We start from the raw sequence: 20,306 nt of genomic DNA, 5'->3' as shown, positions 1-20,306 counted from the left end.
CCCCTTCCGCCCGACGCGGCGGCACCGGGCGAGGACTGGCCGTGCGGGCAGGAGGAGGGAGCGGCGCGAGAGAGTGAGCGCGCGGCGGCGCCGCGGCCCCTGTCGGCGGGAGGAGGAGGAGGAGGGGTCCCGCTGGCAGCCGATTGGTCGCACCGCGGGCTCGGGGTCCACCGGCCAATGGGCGGGCGCAGTGTGGGCCGCGAGGATGAGTGGGAGCTGATTGGCCGCTGTCCAGCCGGGGCAGACCGGATTGGAGGGCGGGCCAGGGGTCATGGCGGTGGGGAAGGGAGGAAGGAGGGAGCTGATTGGTGGGTGCCATGATGGAGGGAAGGAAGGAGGCCGCTGATTGGTGGCGCCGCCGCGGTGGGGCGGGCAGGGCAGCGGCCTGGTCCCCCCGGCAGGCGCCCACAGGTGTGTTCCCGCGGTGCCAGGGCGGCAGACGAGGACGGTGACGGCGGCGATGGGAACCGGTGCGGAGCCGGCGGAGGCGCGGTGCGATGCGGCCGAGGGGTGAGGCCCGGCCCTGCCCTGTGTCCCCTTCCCGGCCCCGGCGCCCCTTGACCCGCTGCCTCACCGCAGGAGGGTTTACCTGGACCACAACGCCACCACCCCACTGGCCCCTGAGGTGGCCCAGGCCGTGCGGGACGCCATGAGCCAGGCCTGGGGCAACCCCAGCAGCTCCCACCCCGCAGGTATGGCCCGGAGGAGCTGCTGTGGCAGGGGGGCTGGGCTGAGCCCTGTGCCCCTGGAGCCCATGGCGGAGCTGCTGGGTCCCATCCCACAGGCAGGAAGGCGAAGGAGCTGATCAGCAGCGCCCGGGAGAGCCTGGCGAGGCTGGTGGGAGGCCGGCCGGAGGACATTGTCTTTACCTCGGGGGGCACGGAGGTGCGAGTAGCTGCGATCTCTGAGCCCCTTCCCAGGCACCCCTGCCTCCTCTCAGACATGTGGCATTGAGGAGGGTGGGGGTGAAGGGCACCGCTCTCCCTCTGGCCCTTCATTTTTCCTTCTGTCTTCCCTTCCCCAGGCCAACAACATGGTGATCCATGCTGCCTGCAGGCACTTCCACGAGAGCCAGGCTGGACCGGGGGATAGCTGGGGGACACCACACATCGTGACGTCGAATGTGGAGCACGACTCCATCCGGCTGCCGCTGGAGCAGCTGGTGAAGGAGCACCTGGCGGGTGAGCGGCAGAGGGACCGCAGGGGACAGGCTGGGGATGTCTGGCCACAGACCAGGGTTTGCAAGTGGGGGCTTTTCTCCAATGGCATTTTTGCAGTGGAGGACGGGGACCTGCTTGCTCTCTGATGTTCCACTTTCCCCTCCAAAGGGCACTGACTCACCTGCATGGTGTCCCACTCCCTCAAGCTGAATGTGTTACCCCACTGGTTTCCAGTGCTTGTGCCCCACGAGCCACCATGCTTTCTGCCCGCACGCCAGCTGCCTGCACTGCTCCCCTGCCTCTGCTCAGTGTGTCATGGGCAGCTCTTGGCGCTGCTGGGCTTTCCAGGAAACATCAGGGCTTGTTCCTTGGCTTGCAGAAGCAACCTTCGTGCCTGTGTCCTCACGAAGTGGGCGGGCTGAAGTGGATGATGTCCTTGCTGCCATCCGGCCGACCACCTGCCTGGTTTCCATCATGCTGGCCAATAACGAGACTGGGGTCATCATGGTGAGTCTGAGGGCAGCAAGTGGGACAGGGTGGGGACATCCTTGCAAAAAGGTGCTTGATAAGGGGGAGCAGATGGTCCCTGGGACACAGAACCTCTTCCCTCCTGCCAGCCTGTTGCGGAGCTGAGCCAGCGCATCCGTGCCCTCAATCAGCGGAGAGTGGCTGAGGGGCTGCCCCGGATCCTGGCACACACAGACGCGGCACAGATGATTGGCAAGGGGCGTGTGGACGTGCAGGAGCTGGGGGTGGACTACCTCACCATCGTGGGACATAAGGTATGGCCCTGTTCACATGGTCCAGCTGCTGTTCCCCTTCTAAGACATCTCTGTTGGGGTGTGAGGGAGAGTTTGGGTGCTGTCCACAGCTTGATACCTCATCAGTGGGCAAAGTTTTCCTGCTGGATGGTGCTCTGAAGACAGTCTTAAGCTGGGTGACAAGACTCCTGCGAGTCAGGGGGACCTGTCTGGAAGGGGGATCAAGAGGAGGCCAAGGGTGAGGAACAGCTCTGCCACAGCCTGTGCCTATGTGACGGGCAGGGGTCAGCACTGGAGGCCACTCGGATTTGGGCAGGACTACAGGAAAGGGACACCTGGCAGTGTCCCCAGGGTCACTGTGGCTGTTTCTCTCCACAGTTCTACGGCCCACGGATCGGCGCACTGTATGTGCGTGGCCCCGGCACCACCACCCCGCTGCACCCCATGCTCTTCGGAGGGGGACAGGAGAGGAATTTCCGACCAGGGTAAGGTGGCTGGGTGGTGGCCTGGAGAGCTGGGCCTTGGGCTGGTGGCCAAAGTGCACTTGGCTTAGTGCAGGCTGAGCTGGTAGTTCTGTCACCTGCCTGCCCTGGGGTAGGCAGCCCGGCCAGGGGAGATGGATCTAGGAGCCTGTTTGCTGTGGGAGGAAATGCAGGGTGGGATTGTGCCTTCCCAGCCACCTCAGGGAGGCGTCCAGGACCCCCTGCCACCAGTGAGGGGTTCCACATGGGGAGTGTCTGTGCCTCAACATTGGGTTTCTGGTCTGGAGAAATAATTTGCTGCTCCCTCTTCCCTTCTAGCACTGAGAACACCCCAATGATTGCCGGCCTCGGCCAGGTGAGCAGGTGATGGTCACCGTAGGGTGCTGTCTAGCAGAACCAGCACAGGGATGGCCAGCTGCGCTCCCCAGTCATTAGAAGTGACAAACTTGGAATACAGGAGCGTGGGTGAACTATGGGGAAAAGAGAGGGAGGTTACTGGTGCCAGTCAAAGGAGGTGCTTCAGAGTGCTGCTGCAGGCTCAGCAGCTGTGGCAGCCATGCAGCTCACGTGGCACAAGGCATTGAGAGGCTGTTGGGAGGTTGCTGACAGAGCCTGTCGGTATTTTCTGTCCTCAGGCTGCAGAGTTAGTGAGCAGGAACTGGGAGACCTATGAGGCCCACATGCGGGATGTTCGGGATTACCTGGAGACCAGGCTGGAGGTGAGCAGTGCTGGTTCCTGTTTGTCTCTCCCTTCCCGGGGTCTCAGCCACGGTGGGTATGTCCCTCTGGCCCTGCCACCTCCTCACCAGGACAGAGCTGCTTGTGATCCCAGAGTGTTCACAGTCTGCTGTTTTTCCCAGGCTTCCTTTGGGAAGCAGAGGATCCACTTCAACAGCCACTTCACAGGCTCCAAGCGACTCTGCAACACCTCTAACTTCTCCATCCTTGGTCCAGGCCTTCAAGGTAGCTTTGCTCATACATCTCTGTCATGCCCTTAGTCCACCGCTGCCCCATGGCCATGCCCATGGAGCTGAGCACCTGCCCTGCACAGCACTGTGCAGCTAGAGACTGGTGGGCACTGGGCCATGGTGCGGGCAGGGAGATGGGGCACGCAGTGGCCCTCAGAGAGAGTTTGGGCACTGGGAGACCTGTGCCTCTGTGTGCTGCAGGGAGAAAGGTGCTGTCTCGCTGCAAGATGCTTCTCGCCAGCGTCGGGGCTGCCTGCCATTCTGAGAAAGGGGATCGGTAAGCAGCTGGATTTGCCAGGCCCAGGGCATCTTCCCAGAGGAGAGTGGGTGGGATGGAGGGAAACAAGACAGGGAAAGGGGCTGTGGGTGGCTGTGGGCAGTGTCACCCAGAGGAAAGAGGCTGCAGAGCTTTCCAGGGAGGCTGAAGGGCTGCAAAGAACGTTATTGCAGGAAGCACAGCTCAACACTTGGCTGCTGCTGGGAAGGACTTTGTCCCTCCTGGCTCTGGTGATCCAGCTGAGCTTGGGAGTGCTCTTCAATGCCTGGTACTGCCAGAAGGGAGTCTGCCTTATGTCTGTGTGTGCCTCGCTCACCTGTTCAAGCCCAATTTGGATCTCCAGCAGGCTCTTTTGGGGGTGTGTGAAGACAGCTGGTGCTTTTGGGCTGGTCTAGAGCAATGCCCTGTAGATGTGGCAGAGCTGCCAACCTACAGGGACATGGGAGAGGCTCTTCCTTGGGGGAAGGGCCAGATCTACCATAGGGCAACAAGGCCAGTGGGTGCAGGTGGCTTTGGAAAGCAAGCAGGGCTCTGTGCAGGAGACAGGTTTGCCTGGAGAGCATCTGCAGATGTGCTCCCTCTCAGCAAAGCTTTCTGGTGATGCACGTGCTTCTTGGCCTTTGAGTTAAACCTGCTCATCCCTGTGCTTGTGTTTCAGGCCCTCCTCGATTCTGCTCAGCTGCAAGATCCCCTGCGACGTGGCGCAGAATGCATTGCGGCTGAGCGTGGGGCGAGACACCACACGGGCAGACGTGGACCTGGTCGTGCAGGACCTTGTGCAGGCCGTGGCACAGCTGGACCAGGACCAAGCCCTGTAGACCCCAGGAATTGCTCCCCTGTCATCACCCAGGTTTTCAGGATGGAGTTGTGCCCCTGCTTAGCCCCTGGGTGCTGGCTGCCTGTGTCAGCCTGGGGCTGGGCAGCTCAGCAAGGGCTTGCTCAGGGCTTTATTGTCCCCACTGCACGGTGCAGGCACTTGGGCAGCCTTGCTGTCGGGTGCTGCTCGCTTGCCAGTGCATACCCAGCTTGCTGCGTGCATGTTGGCATGACGGAATCTCAAAGCTCAACTACCTCCAGAGCTAACAGGCATGGAAGTCATAGGAGATGGAGCCTTTTTCCCTGGCTGCTTTCCACAAAGGAAGGTTTCCCACTGTCGTATCCCTTAGAGGAGGAAAGACCATCTGCCTGAGAGGGAAACGAGCTGATAGAAATGCAGCAAGATGCTGGGCTGGGAACTGCCCTGCCCCTGCCAGGGCCCTGAGCTGCCAAAGGGGTTTATGGCTGGGAAGGTTCTTGGGCACGGCTTTCCCAGCATTGTGTTGTATTACATGCTCCCCTTCCTTCTGCCCTTCCCACAGCAGGCAGAGAGCTCCTCCCACCAGCTCCATATGCTCCTGAACAAAACGAGTTGTCCAAGCAGCCTGAACCGTGCCAGCACCCGAGGAAACGTTGTCTACCCTGCGTGGGCCCAGCGGTCACTCTCATCACTGACACAGGAGGACACAAGTGTCACATGGATTCAGAGCGTTGCTGGTGGGGCTGACTGATGTCGGGGAACCTGATCTCCCTGGGTATTCATAGGAATAAAAGCAATTGCTGCTGCTGTGGCTTTTTCCTGGGTCAAATGTCTTTTCCATGGTGTTTTCCATGGAGGAAGCTGGACTGCTTGAGGTCATCTGAGTGATGTATTTTCCCTTAGAATGTGCTCGTGTCCTGGAACAGAGGCACGGTCTGCTAGAGTGGCGAGGTGCCTGCTGGTCGGGTTGTCACAGAGCCCACAGACACAGATTCTTAGATGCTGGTCTTTCTCTTTACTAGCCATACATGAACGTGGCAAGGAATACTATTTGGAACCATAAAACCCTGGGTGTTTTGTAAATCTAAGAAGTGTTAGGACCCAAGCATGCTGGCTCAATGTCCCTGGATGCCTGTTGGGCTGTTCATGTTCAGTGTTATCGCTGCTGTTCACACCTCAATCTCAAACGCAATCTTATATTTTTCCTTTTTTTTTTTTTTTTCCCTCCTGTGCATAATGTTCCAAATGTCTTTTAGAAAAAGTGGTTCCATAGAAAGAGTATTGGTCTGCTGCAGGGGTAGATATTTTTATCTATCATGGACCTTATAGAATAGTTTTGGGGGACCTTTCTTTCACAGCTGTGGGACAACTGGAGATCCAGTTTTTGTTCCCCAACAGGAGGTCTGGGTTTCCTGCATCAATTCAGACAGAAACGTAACCACAAAGCACAAAAAGCTTTACTGACTTATTCTTTATACACCCAGGAAATGCAAGTTTTAGCCACAAACAGATTAGCATTACTTCATTTGGAATATTGCAGCCAAAGCACAAGAAGTGTTACAGAGGATATGAACACTTTGGTTGACCATTTTAATGGTTTTACTGTGCTCGGCACACAGGAATGAGTCACTAGGGAATCCCTCTTGGGGAAGGTGAAGATGGTTATGACTTGGCCTGTACCTTCATGGGCCAGCCTGTGCTTTTGCTCACACACTCAATGTACTCGGGACAAACAGCCTTTTCTCGTATGACAAAATGTCAGTGGTTGTACACGCTAGAACAAATTCGCCTGTCATGGAAGTCTGGAAATAACCAACATTGCTACATCAGCTCTGAATTTAAACAGTAGAGAGAGGACCTGGCCACTATGCTAGAACACCACAGGGCTGAAATATGTTACTTTCACATGGTCAGAGCCAGAATTGGACACCAAAACTGCAATTCATTTAGAATCATAGACTCCTAGAATCATTTAATGGAAGAATCCACAATCTCCTGATAATCTTGTCTTCCTAGATTATTCCAGGACAGTTTATAACATGCAAGGAAAAAAACACTAACCAAAATAACTGCCCCCCCGACAAGATCATAAGCACTGGGGAAGATCCGCAACACGAGAAGCTGCAAGATCATAGCGATGACTATCTCCAGGTGCTGTACGGTGCTGACCAAAGCAGGGTGGAACTTGCTCAGGCCATAATAGACCCCCAGGAAGGCGGCTGTGGAGCACAGGCAGATGGCAAGGAGATAGCTCCAGGTTTCTCCATCCAGTGGGACAATTGGCTCTTGAAGTAGGAACATGGTGGACGCTCCCCACACCGTTCCTGTCCAACTGAAGGTGAACAGTGCCGTCCACATGCTAATGTTATCCTTGATCGACCTATAGACTATCATGGAGAGAGCAGTGGTCAAACCTGCCATAACAGTCATGGTGTAGCCAAAAGCTTCCTTCCAGGTGCTCAGCAAAGAGTTTTCCTCCTTAACAATGTTGGGGATCATGACGAGACAAACACCAAACACGCTGCCAACTACAGTAATTATGTCTATGTAAGCCATTCCTTCATCTACGAGTAAAAAAGCCAAAATGGCACTGAACACTGTAGTGGTGGCCCTCCACATAATAGTCCCATTGCTGGGGGGCACTATAGAGAAGGAGGTATAAGCACAAGTGATAGAGATGACATTGCAGACCCCATAGAAGAACAGCCGGAGTCTGTAGCCTTTGGGGCCAAAGGGAGGCTCATGGTGATAACACACGGCAGTAATGGACAGCACCTGTAAGACTGAACGGATGAAAATTAACTCCAGGGATGGCACTTTAGAACGATCCGAAACTAATCTTGTAATTAGAGCCACACATCCGTGAGCCACGGCAGATCCGAAAAGGACTATCCACGTTTTCCTCGACTGCAGTATATTTCCTTCAGGAAAATGCTGGGATTTCCCGATCTCATCGGGTTTTGGCAGTTGTGTTGGCTGAAGCTGAGTGTTTATTGTACCAAAAAAGGTCCTCTCTCTCTTTTTCCCATCATTCAGTAGTCTTTTCTTAGGATTATCCTCCATAAATACTCCAGTATCTTCATTAACATCTTCATATCCCTCTTCCCCTGGCTGGGGATAATGAGAAGTATATTTCACTGTTACTGTGTTGGGATGAATTTTCACTCGCTTTTTGACTGGGTATTTTTGGGAAGACATATCCATTTCCTCTGAGAAATGTCCTAGTCTTAAGAAAAAAATGGAGATGCACTGTTATTTTTGTTTAACGAACAGAGAGAGATATTCATTAGTATGTAAATGCTATCAGCATTTTCAAGCTATTTTATCTATTTTATCAATTTTTCTTGTTTTAGCTTTCATTTTCTGGTGAGGTACTGCTCTGTACCTTTGATAGTCAGGGCATTTGGATCTCCTTAAAAGCCAACTGTGGAACTTCATGTTAGCCATTAAATTTTGAAAATTACTTAGATTCTTATTCTCTACAGTACATATAATACATTCTAGTATATTCTTATTCTAATGAAGTTCTCTTGCTAAACTTTTTGCACAGTAGATACCCTGTAGTTACAAATTATTGTTAATTGCTTGCTAATGATACAACACTACAGAGGAAATGCAACATTCCCTGCCTTCTATTTGCCCCAGCAAATAAACATGTGCAGACTTTACCTGCTACTGAGAGGTTTACTCCCAAGCCAGAAGAGGAAAACACCTCTCGGTCATCTACATATTTGTCCGGATGTCTAAACAGAAACAGGAGATGCTCTCACATACCAAATAGGAAATGTTACAATCATCCCAGCACAGGAGGTCATACCCAAAGCAGGCGCAAAACATCCAGCTTATTTTCCAAAGCTGAAAATTTGAGATGCACTAGCCTGTGGGGCCATGCTCTTTGGGAACTGGCAACCCTGGTACAGTGTTATGAAAAGAACACCACTAAAAAACCCAAAAATGTTTCAATGGAGAGAAAGCAATCAGTGTCATTTTGCCAAAACCACTCCTCAGCCATCTCTTTGAACTCTTGATGGAACTAATGCAAAGAACAAGTGGTGGATTTGTGAGCGTAATGTTCCTACAGCTTATCACAAGAACAGTCACCATCAGAGTCCTGCAGCCCTTCTCCACAGGGAAGGCCAAAGCACCAGAGCAGGTGGGTCCTGAAGGTGCAAGACCACTGCCAGGTGGACAATCAGGCTGAAGAGCACGGATGTTTGTCAGGGAGAGCAGAGATCAAAAGGCAACGTAAAAGTGAGGGCAACTGCTCTTCACAGAAATGCTTTAAAAATATCGTGGCCGGGTTCAGCCTTTGCATTTTCTCCATCCATAATCCATGACAGCCAAACACTGCCTATCTCCTGGCAAAATAATTTACACAAGAACAGGATATTCTTCCCTTTTCCTCACAGGTTATTGAACCCCCTGCTACTCCCAAACTCAACGGGAGTGGGGAGAGAGGCAGGTGCCCAGTCCCAGCGCTGGAGGAAGGCGGCAGCACCGGTGTGGCCCGGCACAGGTAAGCGAGGCGTCTTGGGGCACCACCTTCCTCTTGCTTTGGCAGACTGTTCTCCTAGTGCCGAGACCCCTCATTGAAGCAGACTGGTAAATGTGAGAGGGTCTGAGGACAAGAAACACCTTTGTCTGTTCAGGAGGCTCTTCTCCTGTCTGTTCCCAAGCCATTTTCAGCCGAGCTCAGCTGGAAAAACAAAGCATACCCAGTATGCTGCTAAACAGTGGAGGAGCACTCCAGAGTGCCTGTTAATGCACAGTTTAAATACTGCATGAAACTTGAGAAAAAACAGCTGCAATGCCAAGGAGAGTAAATAAAAGAGGGTAAGAGCTGGGTATCAGCTGCACTAGCGGGCAGTTCAAACTACCCATCAAATATTTAAAAACACTCGACCAGAAATCTGCCACCTGCTGCTTGTACTTTTTCTTCAGATAAGTTGTTCATTTCCGATTATTTTAAAGGAGAATGCACTGAATGAATCCAAGAAGGCAGTGATTTTCACAGGCACAACTTTTCTTACCTAGTGTTTTCATTGTGTTATAAATTCACAATTCTGCCTTGATGTCCCCACATCTTAAAAAAACCTAAGATCATATTGATTTAAGGCACAATATATGGATCGGGACAAAATAAGTGGGAGGAAAAGACAACACAAGGTGCACAACAAGCATTATTATTAGAACGACAGTGGATGTAGCCTGTATAAACTCAGACATTTCATTAAGAAACAGCTCAGTACATGCTGCCACTTGGTTCTTGAAAACAAACCCCAAATCGCTATTTTTTTGCTATTAGCATACGATGGTAACTTTCTCACTTCTGAGTTTAGATGACATTTTCTTCCCACAAATACAGAAGAGGGTATAGAAAAGAGACAAAACCCAGTCACAAATTTTGCACTGGACCCGCGTAATGTATTCAGAGATCTCTCTAGAGGAAAACAATGGATGACGAACACATAGCTCAAAATGGCTGTGCTACACAGCCGCTGTGTTGCCTCCTGTGTTCTCAGCACTACGAATTCTAACGGCTGGGAGAGCAAGCACATGAGAAATGAGAAAGGCAGGAGATGAGAAGTAACAGAGAACAAACAGCAGCGCTTAAACCAAAATTTAATTATCTCTACTAAATACGGAGTATATGACATGTTATGTCAACTCTCACGCAGTACATTTATTTGTACTCTTCGGTGAGCTTGCTTTTCTCAACCAGCAAGAATTTCAATGGAGTCTGAGATCAGCCTATATCCCAAGTCCACTAGGTTTGTCCCAGACACAAATTTAAAATAAATGGGAATCAGCACAGCCCATGCAGAAAACTTGGTATTTCTCTTTGTGCTAGTGCCTTTGTGGAGATCACGTGAAGTTTTTATTTTGCTTCATATCTGCAAACCAGATAATTTATTTGCATTTTCTATGAAGGATATAATTTGATTTTGATTCAGTTTTACAAGGATGAAAATTAAGCGCCTCACAAAATTCTCATACTATATAACAAAGCAAACATTCCCAATTCAAATGACAGCCTGGGACACCAATTTAAATCACTAGCTTGCAGAAATCACTGACTGTCAAAAGTGTGAACCCCGTTTTTCAGTGGGTGAACAAACAATTACAATGGATTCAATAAATGTCACAAATGATCAACAGAATACACACGATGATTTCTTTTAACAGAAAAAAAACCCAAACACTGCCCCTCCTCTCTTCCCACTCACTACGTATATGCTAATTAGCAGGGTAGAAATAAGTGATTTTATGCCACTTGGCTACTGGAGGGTGGGAGGTTGAGCTCTCCTTGCAGTGCCTGAAGGAATTAAGGCTTTGAGGTCTGACTGGTGATTCTAACTACGAAATTTCAATAAGCTTCCAGAAAAATACTGTGATCTTCTGCCAGATCGATCAAAATCAGTCAGCTGACTGAATTGTTATTACGAAAGATTTGCAGGCGTGGCAACTGCAGTCCTTAGGAAGGCAGCTATCCCCATGCCCTCAAAGGCCCGTCTTGCAGGTGTGTGCCTTTGCCTCTTCTGGGGAAAGTCTGCCAAAATCTGATCAGGTTAGACCCAGGTTATCAGAGGGCTGTAAGCAATCTCTGTCAGATAACAGCAGACAATATCCCCTAAATATGATATATATGAAAGACCCACTCCATCCCTACAAACTCATGTAAGTTGCTGAACTTGCATAGTGACTTCCCACAACACACGTTTTTCTTTTAATCTCTTATCAGGTGCAGGAAAATCTCTTAAATTCCTGTTTTCAGCACCCTCTCCATTAAACCACCTTAACCTTGCTGGTGATTCTTCCACGCTTGATAGTTCAGGTAACTGCACATGCCAAGGGACCTGCACTCGTGATGTCTGACTAGTGCAACACAACCTGAACCCAGGGGGGAGAAAAGGAGACATACGGTGCACAGCAGGCAATTAAACGTTGGTATCACTGCAGCAGCCTACATTTCTGCTCCGCTTTTAAACTACTTGATAACATGCACACTGGAAAATCAGAGTAACTTTATCTTTTTAGCCAGCTGGTCTGATGATATCAATCAGTTTTATTAAAAATATATGCAAAGAAATCAAAGTCTTTACTAAAATTTAATTCATAATAAAAAGTTTTAAGGAAATGAAATAGCAATTACTTGTACTTAAGCACAATTGCATGCATTATACATAAACATACACATCAAACAAACTGGTCTTCAAATTGAGTCACGTCCAACAGCATTGCCTAAAGGAAGAGCCAGTACACCCTTGATAGGATCAAAACATAAACCCTACACTTAAACCTCACAGTCAGTACATTCCTGATAATATTTTCCTACGCAAAAAACAACCTATATTTGTGCTAGCTGGCTAAAACTGCCACATGTGATTTCAATGGGATTATATATGAGACCGTGCTTTCACTGACCTCTTCTCTTGCTGTATAAGGGCTCCAAATGCGTCCTGTTCCGTGAAAAAATACTATTCCTGTATTCACGCCTGTTGCAACTGCTCCCTCTGCAGCAGCAATACTCGCATTAAGTGATTTTGGAAGAGCCACTCTGAATGCAAACTTCCCATTCCAAACCCCCTCATCCGAACAAACCCCTTTAGAATGCAATTTCAGGCACGGGGGAACGAACCGAAAACACATCAACACTTAAACAGCCTCCTACAGCATATGAAACTAGCTTGGCTAGGTATAAGAAAGGCCTTAAATTGCACATGACAATGGGCTGACACAGAGCACGGGAAGGCACGTTTAGGTTTACTAGAGCAGATTACAAGTTAAATTTTATTTAAAGCTTACTGCTTTTGATCTTCTCCCAGCAAACTGCAGGAACTTGGCAGGGCAGGCGGCTGGTGCGTGTGCGGTGTGTGCGGGGGCTCAGGGGACGGCCGGGGGAAACGGGAGACGAGGAAGTTTTACATCGGGGATGGCGCATGTCGCGATGGCAACTCTCACACTGTCACCCCGGCAGAGGGGACACCCCGCAAACGTCCCGGGGCGCACTGAACGCCAAAGCGGGCGGCGCGTTCAGTGAGGATGAAGGAGAAATTAAGCAGGATCGGCAGCCTCGGCCGTACTCGAGGCAGGCCTGGCTTCTCGGCGGGGAGGGGCTGCTGCTGCTGCTGCTGCTGCTGCTGCCCGGGCCCCTTCCCCGCCAGGTTCTTCCCTCGCCGACCCCCCGCTGCGAGACTCGCCCCCTCCTGCCCCGAAGCGCTTACCGGTGCCGAAACACCCGCCCGGCGCTGCTGCCTCAGGCCGCCGCTCCCATGCCGGGAGGCCCCCGGCTCCCTAGCCCACGGGCCGCATCGCCGCGCCCCCGGCCCGGCCGAGCCGCCAAGAGGCCGCCCCTCCGGCGCCCGGGGCGGACGCGCAGGCATCAAACGTCAGACCGGCCCCGGGCCGCGCCCACCGCCGCCTCACGGAGCGCGGGACCGCCCCATCCCGGCCCCACCCACCCCGCCCACCTCCTGTCGCGACAGGCGCCCGCCTCAGCGCGTGCCGCCCCCCAGCGGTTTCCCGTCGCCCTGGCGACGCCCCGCCCCCTCGGCGGCCGCGCTGACGGCCGCCTTCCGCCCCGCGGCCGCGCGCCAGTAAGCGCCGGCGGGGCGCATGCGCGGCGTTTTCGCGCGAAAGACGTTTGCGGCGCCCGCGTGCCGCGCGGGGCCGCCGCGACCTGCGGCGCCCCCCGTTCCCCCCACCCCTCCCTCTTCCTCCCCGCGCGGCGGCGGCGGCGGGCGGGCAGTGTCGGCGCGCGGGCGCCAGGGGGCGCTGGGGGTCCGGCGCGCGGCGGCGGCTGCGCCATTGGCGGGTCGGAAATGCCGCCAGATGGCGGTTTAGGATTGCGGCTCCGGTGAGCGCGGCCCCCGCCAGCGCCGCCGCCCCGGCCCCGGCCCGCACCCGCCCGGACCCCGCGCGCCAGCCGCTCCGCAGGCTCCCGGGGTGCCGCCCGGCCCGGCGCGGCGCGGCCTGAGGTGAGCGGGGCGCGGGGGAGGGAGGGCGCTGAGGCGCCGATCCAAGATGGAGGCGCGAGGGGCGGGGGCAGCGGGCCGGGGCCGCTCGCTCGCTCGGTCTCCGCGGCGGCCGGGCCGGGAGCGGGCGCTGCCCGTGCGAGGAGAGAGGAGAAGGGGAGGGGAGGGAAGAGGAGGCGGCGCGGGGCGGGGCGGCTCCTGCCGGAGCAACGGGTCCCCCGGGCGCGGCGCTCTTCGCCGCCATCTCATTGTCCCCGCCGGGGCTGCCGGGGGCGTCGGGCCGAGCTCGGCGGCCTCTCCCTCTGCCGGGCCTGCGCCCCACTCCGGGCGGCGGCGGCGGCGCTCCCGCTGGGCCGCGGGGGCGGCCCGGGCGGTGGCGGGGGATGCGCGGGCGGAGCGGGGGTGGCGCTTCCGCCGCGCGGGGCACGGTGGCGGCGGCCCCCGGCCGGCCCGGGAGGCGGCGGCGGAGTTGGTGCCGCGGCCGCGGGGAGGGAAAGTTGCGGGAGCTGGTGGGCTGTCCGGTTCGGCCCGACCCGGCCCGAGCCGCCACCTGGGGCTGGGCCGAGCCCGGGCCGCCCGAGCGCAGCCGGGGTCTGGCTGGCGTCCAGCGGGGACTGGAGGGGCACGAACCGGCGGGAGCGTGGGGCTGGAACCCTGGAGCTGGGGACCCCCTGGCCCGCTGTTCCCGTTGCGTATCCCGGAGTGCGGTGACACCGGGGATAGCGGGGGGTGGGCGGCCGGCCTGGCCCGGCGCGGGGAGGCAGCCCGGGGGTGTTTCCCTGCCCCTTGGGGCGGGAGAAGCAGCGGGATGAGCCCGGGGGGCTAGTTTGGACTGGCTGGTGGTACTGGAGCTGGGAACCGTGGCCCCGGGGAGAAGCCAGGTGTAGGCGATGGCCTCTGACCGGTGCTGGGGGTGGGAAGATGCAGAAACACTAAGCTGGGGTCCTGTGTTGTTAAGCAGCAAAAATAACAAGGGTTTTGCCTAGCAGGAAGAATTCAGTGATGGGTGCTGGTGACTGGCCCGCACTGGGACACCAAACTGTGCTTTTTGTGTGTTCCTGGGGTGTGAGCGGTGGCTAGGAGAAAAAAGATAGTATCCCTAGAACAACTTAAAGGGATGTGACTGCCAAGTATCAGTGTCAAAAAACTTAGTTTCTGGTAAGACAGCGTGAGTTTAATTATGCTGAATTGGGCTACTGTGTAAGTATGGGTGATCTCAGTCACGTTCCCTATGATTTTGTGGTACTTGTAGCTCTACAGAGTTAGTCTAGCCATAGTGTTTATTAAGTTACTGAGGGATGAAAAGCCTTCTCCAGATTGCACCACTGTTGCAACTCTGAAATTGTTTCATGTTTGGTGTGATGGGTGACATTAATGTCTGGATTCAGACATCTGAAGACTTGCTTAACTTTTCCATGTTATTGCACTAGCGATAGGGGTGTTACGGAAGAAGAATTAGTCCAGATTTCTGGATCCAAAGCACTTTAGCCTTGTCTAGTGAGATTTTTTTGTTCATCTGTAGATAGCGAGGTCATTCAAAGAGCATTTCTACGCTACAATCCCCTAACCTGTGAAAAAAACACTGGACCACAAGGCAGCACGTACGTTGTCTGTTGAAAGGTGTCCTGGCTATGGAAAGGAGTTCTTAGATTGTGGAACTAGAGGCCAGTTTATTCTTTCTTTCTTTCTGACTCAGCTGTGATGAATTTTTGGTGGATAGCCTGAGCAGGCACATGTCATGAGTGCCGAGGTTTTTGAAATGGCAGCAGGATTTCCTGGTGAGCAGGAGGCTAACTCCAGGGTTATGATTAATCTGATAGGATGTAATCTTTGCTGGCTGCTCAACACAAGAGTGTTTGGTTGAAATTCTTGGTTTCTACTGCTGACAGACATGCTTGTGGTATTACAGCAGCTGAAGGGAGTGGTGGGAAAAGGTATTTTTCTCCAGTGAGCAGTTAGTGCTGGCTGTGGAGGTTCAAAGCAGCCCTTCTACAAACCCTGCGATTAAGGACTGGAGCATGTGGCAGCTTCATGGTCTCTGATGGTTCTGAACATTTTATAAACATGCTGAAGTTGATAAATTCACTATGGGAGACATCGTTTATGGCCAAGTGTCCAGACACAATATGCTGTGGACAGTTGTGAGGGCAGCTGGAACCCTCATCTTAGAGCTTTGTGACCGGGGTCTCCAAGCTTTTCAGCTACTGTCTCTGTCCACAGCCTGCCCTTTGTATTGTGCAGATTTTATGTGACATCTACTGAAACTGCAGCACACCTTTTGATAGGTGAGACTTATGAACATTGAAGATTTCCATGCATTGACAGAATGAGTTACTTGGGATGTTCAAAACCTCAACAAGTAAATATTTTTAATTGAAAGAACCTTTTCCTGGAGAAGAATATGTACCTCAAGGTTGCTCTGGTGACTTTGGATTCTCTCCTTTCTTTTGCCTTCATTGCAGAGATCTGCCCTGATACATTGTGGCTAACCATTGGCATTTTAAATATCGTTTTAGTGGCCTGTGAGCCTTTGGAAGTGTAAGGGCACAGGTTGAAAGAAATGCTTAATTGTAATGACTTTCTAAGAAAAGTCATTTATTGTGATAAGAAAATACCTTTATCATAACATTTGTTAATTATTTCCTGGTATCATGCACGAAAGACTCAAACACCCTGCTGAAAATGTCAAAGTGCTTGTTCTGTAGTTAACACAAGAGGTACTGAAAGCAGCATTCTGGACTTCCAAGTGCCCGAGTGTTTGGGTGAGGCTCTGGCTGCTGGTGTCAAAACCAGAAGGTGATACTGAAGTCTGGCACCAAGATGAGGATGTGCCTTGCCTAAATCTGATGTACTGGCTTTGAGATTTGAAATGTCAACAAAAAAAATCTGTAAGATGCTTCACGCTTTTTTGAAGTTTTTGCATTTTGCTTGTGGTCACTCCAGTTTACCATGTGGAGCTCTGAAACTTGCCCATTGCGAATTACCATCTCCTCTTGCTTGCAGTGCCACTGTGTTTGCTCATTTAGCTAAAAATAGAAGGGAGTAGAGTTGGTTTTCATTCTTGGAAGAGAAATATATATCCTACCAAGTTTGAGTTCACTGGCAGATAACTGTTTTGTTGTTTCTATCCAGGACATCTAGAAATATGCTTTATTGTTAGCAATATTTTTATTTTCCAAACTGATTTCACCTTGTTGATTTAGGTGTTGAATATGTGATCAGAATACAAAGATTTATTTCTTTATTCCTCTGGAAAATAAGAAGTTGAGAGAACATTATGACCTCCTGTTGTAACTTTTCACTCTGAAAATACACTTTCAAAACCAAGTGTTGTTTTGGGAAGGTGCACACTATTTTTTTTAATTTATTTTTTTAACGTAGTCATCATGTTCAGGTAGCTGAAGGAGCTGCAGAGGGAATCTTCTCCCTAGTTCTGATTTTGTAGCTACTTGCTAGTTTCTGACATGTCCTGTTGAATATCTGAATGCAGGTGATGGTTTCACCGCTTGACAATTTGTGTGTATCATCGGTGAGGGAATGCCCAGTAACTTGGGTCTTTTTGCTGATGTTGGAAGGAACTACGCTCCTGGTTTTGATAGTTTTGCCACGTTTCCTCATTTGCATCTCTGCAGGCATTTTAGTATTTCAGAATATGCTTTTTAATAATAGAAGTATGCTTGACAAAGCAGGATGCATTGGATGATAGATTCTTCAGGGCATCTTTACTGAGCCCAGACTGTACCATGTGTAGGTTCCATATAAACATGATAAATCTGGTAACCCTGCTTTCAAATTTTGCAATCTCAAAGCCACCTTATTTTGGAAGAAAATGCCCATTTATAAGTACGGGTAATGTGATATTTGGTACAACTGGTCCAAATGTAAGCTTTTGCCCTCCCTCAAGTGTTCAAGTACTCAACTTCTATATGGCCAAATGCTGATGATTCCACGATGATGATGCTGGTCCTGCCCAGGGTGGATCTGTAGACTCAGCCTTTTGATATGCAAAAGGCATTGCTGGCATGACGTCATTTGGTGGGACAGGCCTCTCAGCTACAGTTGCCAGCATTATTAGACACAAGAGCTTGACGTGGGAGTGTATTCTGAGCTCCAGTCACACAGTTATTAATCACTTATTGCAGAATTAAGAGCCAGAGGTTGAATTCTTGAGCCTGTCCTCCTTCAGCTGAAAGGCAAGTTGTTTCAGGTGGTTCCCAAAAGTAATGTTTTCCTAGAAAGCAGAATGAGGCAACATTCAGCCGTGTCCCTTGCTGTGCAGTTCACCAGAATACTTGCTGTTTATTCTATAAATAGGTCTAATGAGTCTATATTCTGTAACTCTCCATATAGCAGACTTGTCTTATATTGGGAGGTTAGCTGAGTGAAAACAGTGTTGACAGATTGTTCAGCTCCTAAGAAAAAGATGTTTCTTTGTAGAGATATATGGGAATAGACTTGTGTGTCAGAAATGTTTCTAAATGTCAAATATTTGTCTACAATAAAATAAAATCAAAACAATTCATCTTGGATGTTTTTTTTTTGTATACTAAAGGATAGCATGTGGTGGTGGTTTTTGAAACAAAAATCAAAGGACAAGCTGAGAATCTGTTCTCCCCCACGTGAGGCTTTCTCCTTTTTAGAGTTAGAATCCCCAAGGACCAGGAAGTTACCAATGTGTTAGTGTTTATATGTGGAAAATAAAACTTCATTTGTGGAGGGATAGCGAATTCCACCATAAGTGAGTGATAAATATGCCAGTTTTGCATTGTTATTTTCTTAGATGTGTGCACTAGGACCACAGGAGCTTGTTCCTGCCAGAGGCTTTGCACAAGATGGCTGAGCTGACCTGAGAGTGGAGTCTCCTTCTCCACAGCTGCCCTGTTCCTTTGTGCGCTGCTGCGGCTGCTGTGACTTTTCCCTGAGTGATGAATTCCCCACCTGGCAAAACCCACCTGCCTGGGAGGGGTGTTTTTCTCCCCGAGAATGAATTGAGTCAGGCCATCAGAGTAAGGTGTTGCTAGGGGTGATGCAAGGACAGCGCCAGGAATGTTTTAGGGAGAAATGGTCCTGGAACTCGTGACCCTTCCTTCAGGTGGGAGGTTCAGAGTCGCTCAGCTGCGTGTGCTCGCCCTGAGTGGCAATGTTCAGCTTGGAGCCCATCGCTGGGTATGAAGTTGGTGTTCCTGTGGGTAACTCTCTCACCTTTCACCGCTCCCCATGCCAACTCTGCTCTCTGTAGCCTCTGTTTGTTCTTCCATTCTCTGCGGCTGGTCCTATCTGCCTTACCATGAATAACTTGGTGTCCTCAGCAAATTGTCAGCGTTCACCTCCTCTGCCAGATGCAAGAATGTTTCAGATATTTTGGGCTCTGGCTCATATTCTTGTGGGACTTCCTTACTCTATTGTCAGAAATGACCATTTGTTTTGCTTTTTGTTTCCTTTCTTTTAACCAGATAACCTATCCATGCAAGGCCTTTTATTGCCATGGCAGCTTAATTTCTGTAAGAGCCTTTTGTGAAGAATCGTGTTAAATGTCTCTTGGAAATTAAAGCAGGCTTTATCAAGTAGAGTCCATTGGTGTGTGGGTGAAAGATGTTCTGGAGAACTCCTTTAGGTTTGTGGAACTTGACTTTCCTGTACAAAATTTGGGTTGATTTCCCTGTCTAGATGTTGTCATCGGTTTAGCTGTCTACTGGTCTGTCTTGTCAAATAATTTCTAAGTTAGACTCACTAGACTGTGGCATCACAAAGTGTTAGCTGAGAGAGAAAACACAATTATAAGTTTCGCTAAGAGGAAGCACTGCTTCAAGCAGTAGATTTTTTTTGAAGGCCGTTTTCTTTTGATTCACTTCTTACGTGGCTGCTTTGTTGTGTAATAATTTTGTTTTTCCTGTAGCCTTACTTTAATAGGACACTGCTTGGGGGAGAGGAATTAAGAATCTCTCTTCTAAGAAATGAATATTTTAAAGAATGTAGAGAAACTTAGATATTTTGGGATCCTTGTTTTCCAGAGTTCAGTGGAAATTGGTCCAGAGTCTGACAGTTATTGGTAGCAGGAATTGAAGAGAAGGGCAGAGAGAGAGAAGGATAAGCACACAAAATACAGCCATGCTGATCTGTTTCTGTTGGATACTGAGCTCTGAAAAAACCAAAACAGTATGGTTGCAGTGATACTGTAAAACAAATAATATAGTAGAGGGAGTGCACGTCACCATGATAGAGATCGTCCTTAACTTACAGAGCTGATGTTTCAGGATTCGCCTGCCTTTGAGTGCTTCCAAACTGGGGTCTGTAACATTTGCGTTTTGCTCTGAGAATGAAATTGTGAGTAAAGATGGAGAATTAAAATGGTACGGAATAGCTACCAAGCCTTTTGAAGGACTTTTCTGAAAGATCATGACCTTTTGGGTATTCTACCCTTTTAGTTACAGATCGTGGTTTGTTTATTCCTCATCATCTTTTTATTCCAGAGTTCCAGTGTTTTTCTTCAGCTCTTTGAGGCTTCTTCTGTTTCAGCGCTAGCTGATTTTTTTTAACTTGTATTTGTATAAAGCAAATAAAAGTTGCCTATAACGTGTCCTTTCTCATCCCTTTAAAAAGGGCTGGTATAGTGGGTCAGAAGAAATGGCATAATTTCTGTGACTTGCGCATTTCTCTTGCCTTCTCCAGCAAAATGGGCAGTTTTTTCTCTTTAATATGTCTTGTTTCTGTAATCTCCACTTGGAACAGTGATGAGATGGAGCTGAAATTTAATTCATGTTTCAAAATGATGTAGGGAATTTTTGAATACTAATTATTATGTTATTGTACAAGATGCTGGATGCGTTCCTGAAGAGGAGGAGATGTGGAAAATTGTACTATTTCATTTAAAATGGCCAAGCTGAATG

The 20,306-nt window shown here is 50.6% G+C and overlaps 3 protein-coding genes across 9 annotated transcripts in view; 2 read left to right on the top strand and 1 right to left on the bottom strand.

The window, feature by feature from the left end:
• Window positions 1-13: 13 nt before the first annotated feature.
• Window positions 14-5,255, top strand: SCLY (selenocysteine lyase). Its single transcript, XM_065844261.2, has 14 exons — window positions 14-73; window positions 432-510; window positions 580-692; window positions 785-885; window positions 1,025-1,181; window positions 1,540-1,667; window positions 1,778-1,942; window positions 2,300-2,406; window positions 2,722-2,758; window positions 3,039-3,122; window positions 3,264-3,366; window positions 3,573-3,648; window positions 4,307-4,498; window positions 5,007-5,255. The coding sequence occupies exons 2-13, from the start codon at window positions 461-463 to the stop codon at window positions 4,464-4,466; spliced, it is 1,281 nt and encodes a 426-aa protein (XP_065700333.1). The 5' UTR covers window positions 14-73; window positions 432-460; the 3' UTR covers window positions 4,467-4,498; window positions 5,007-5,255.
• A 628-nt stretch (window positions 5,256-5,883) lies between these two features.
• On the bottom strand, window positions 5,884-12,853 carry SLC35G2 (solute carrier family 35 member G2). Of its 7 annotated transcripts, none has more exons than XM_071812390.1 (4): window positions 12,670-12,853; window positions 11,870-11,958; window positions 8,114-8,187; window positions 5,884-7,670 (listed from the first exon to the last, which is right to left on the bottom strand). In XM_071812390.1, exon 4 carries the CDS (start codon window positions 7,646-7,648, stop codon window positions 6,413-6,415), a length of 1,236 nt encoding a protein of 411 aa, XP_071668491.1. In that variant the 5' UTR covers window positions 7,649-7,670; window positions 8,114-8,187; window positions 11,870-11,958; window positions 12,670-12,853; the 3' UTR covers window positions 5,884-6,412. The 7 variants fall into 7 exon arrangements, with proteins under 7 accessions (XP_071668491.1, XP_071668492.1, XP_071668494.1 ...); XM_071812391.1 differs by lacking the exon at window positions 12,670-12,853 and adding an exon at window positions 12,251-12,610; XM_071812393.1 differs by lacking the exon at window positions 8,114-8,187.
• A 389-nt stretch (window positions 12,854-13,242) lies between these two features.
• STAG1 (STAG1 cohesin complex component) overlaps window positions 13,243-20,306 on the top strand; it is a 177,794-nt gene continuing 170,730 nt past the window's right edge. The window contains exon 1 of the mRNA XM_065844443.2: window positions 13,243-13,422. The gene's annotated coding sequence lies outside the window, so the exon portion shown is untranslated. The remainder of the gene's footprint in view (window positions 13,423-20,306) is intronic.

Source organism: Patagioenas fasciata, chromosome 9, assembly GCF_037038585.1.
Source record: "Patagioenas fasciata isolate bPatFas1 chromosome 9, bPatFas1.hap1, whole genome shotgun sequence".
NCBI classification, from domain to species: domain Eukaryota; kingdom Metazoa; phylum Chordata; class Aves; order Columbiformes; family Columbidae; genus Patagioenas; species Patagioenas fasciata.
This window is presented reverse-complemented; position numbering and strand designations above follow the sequence as displayed.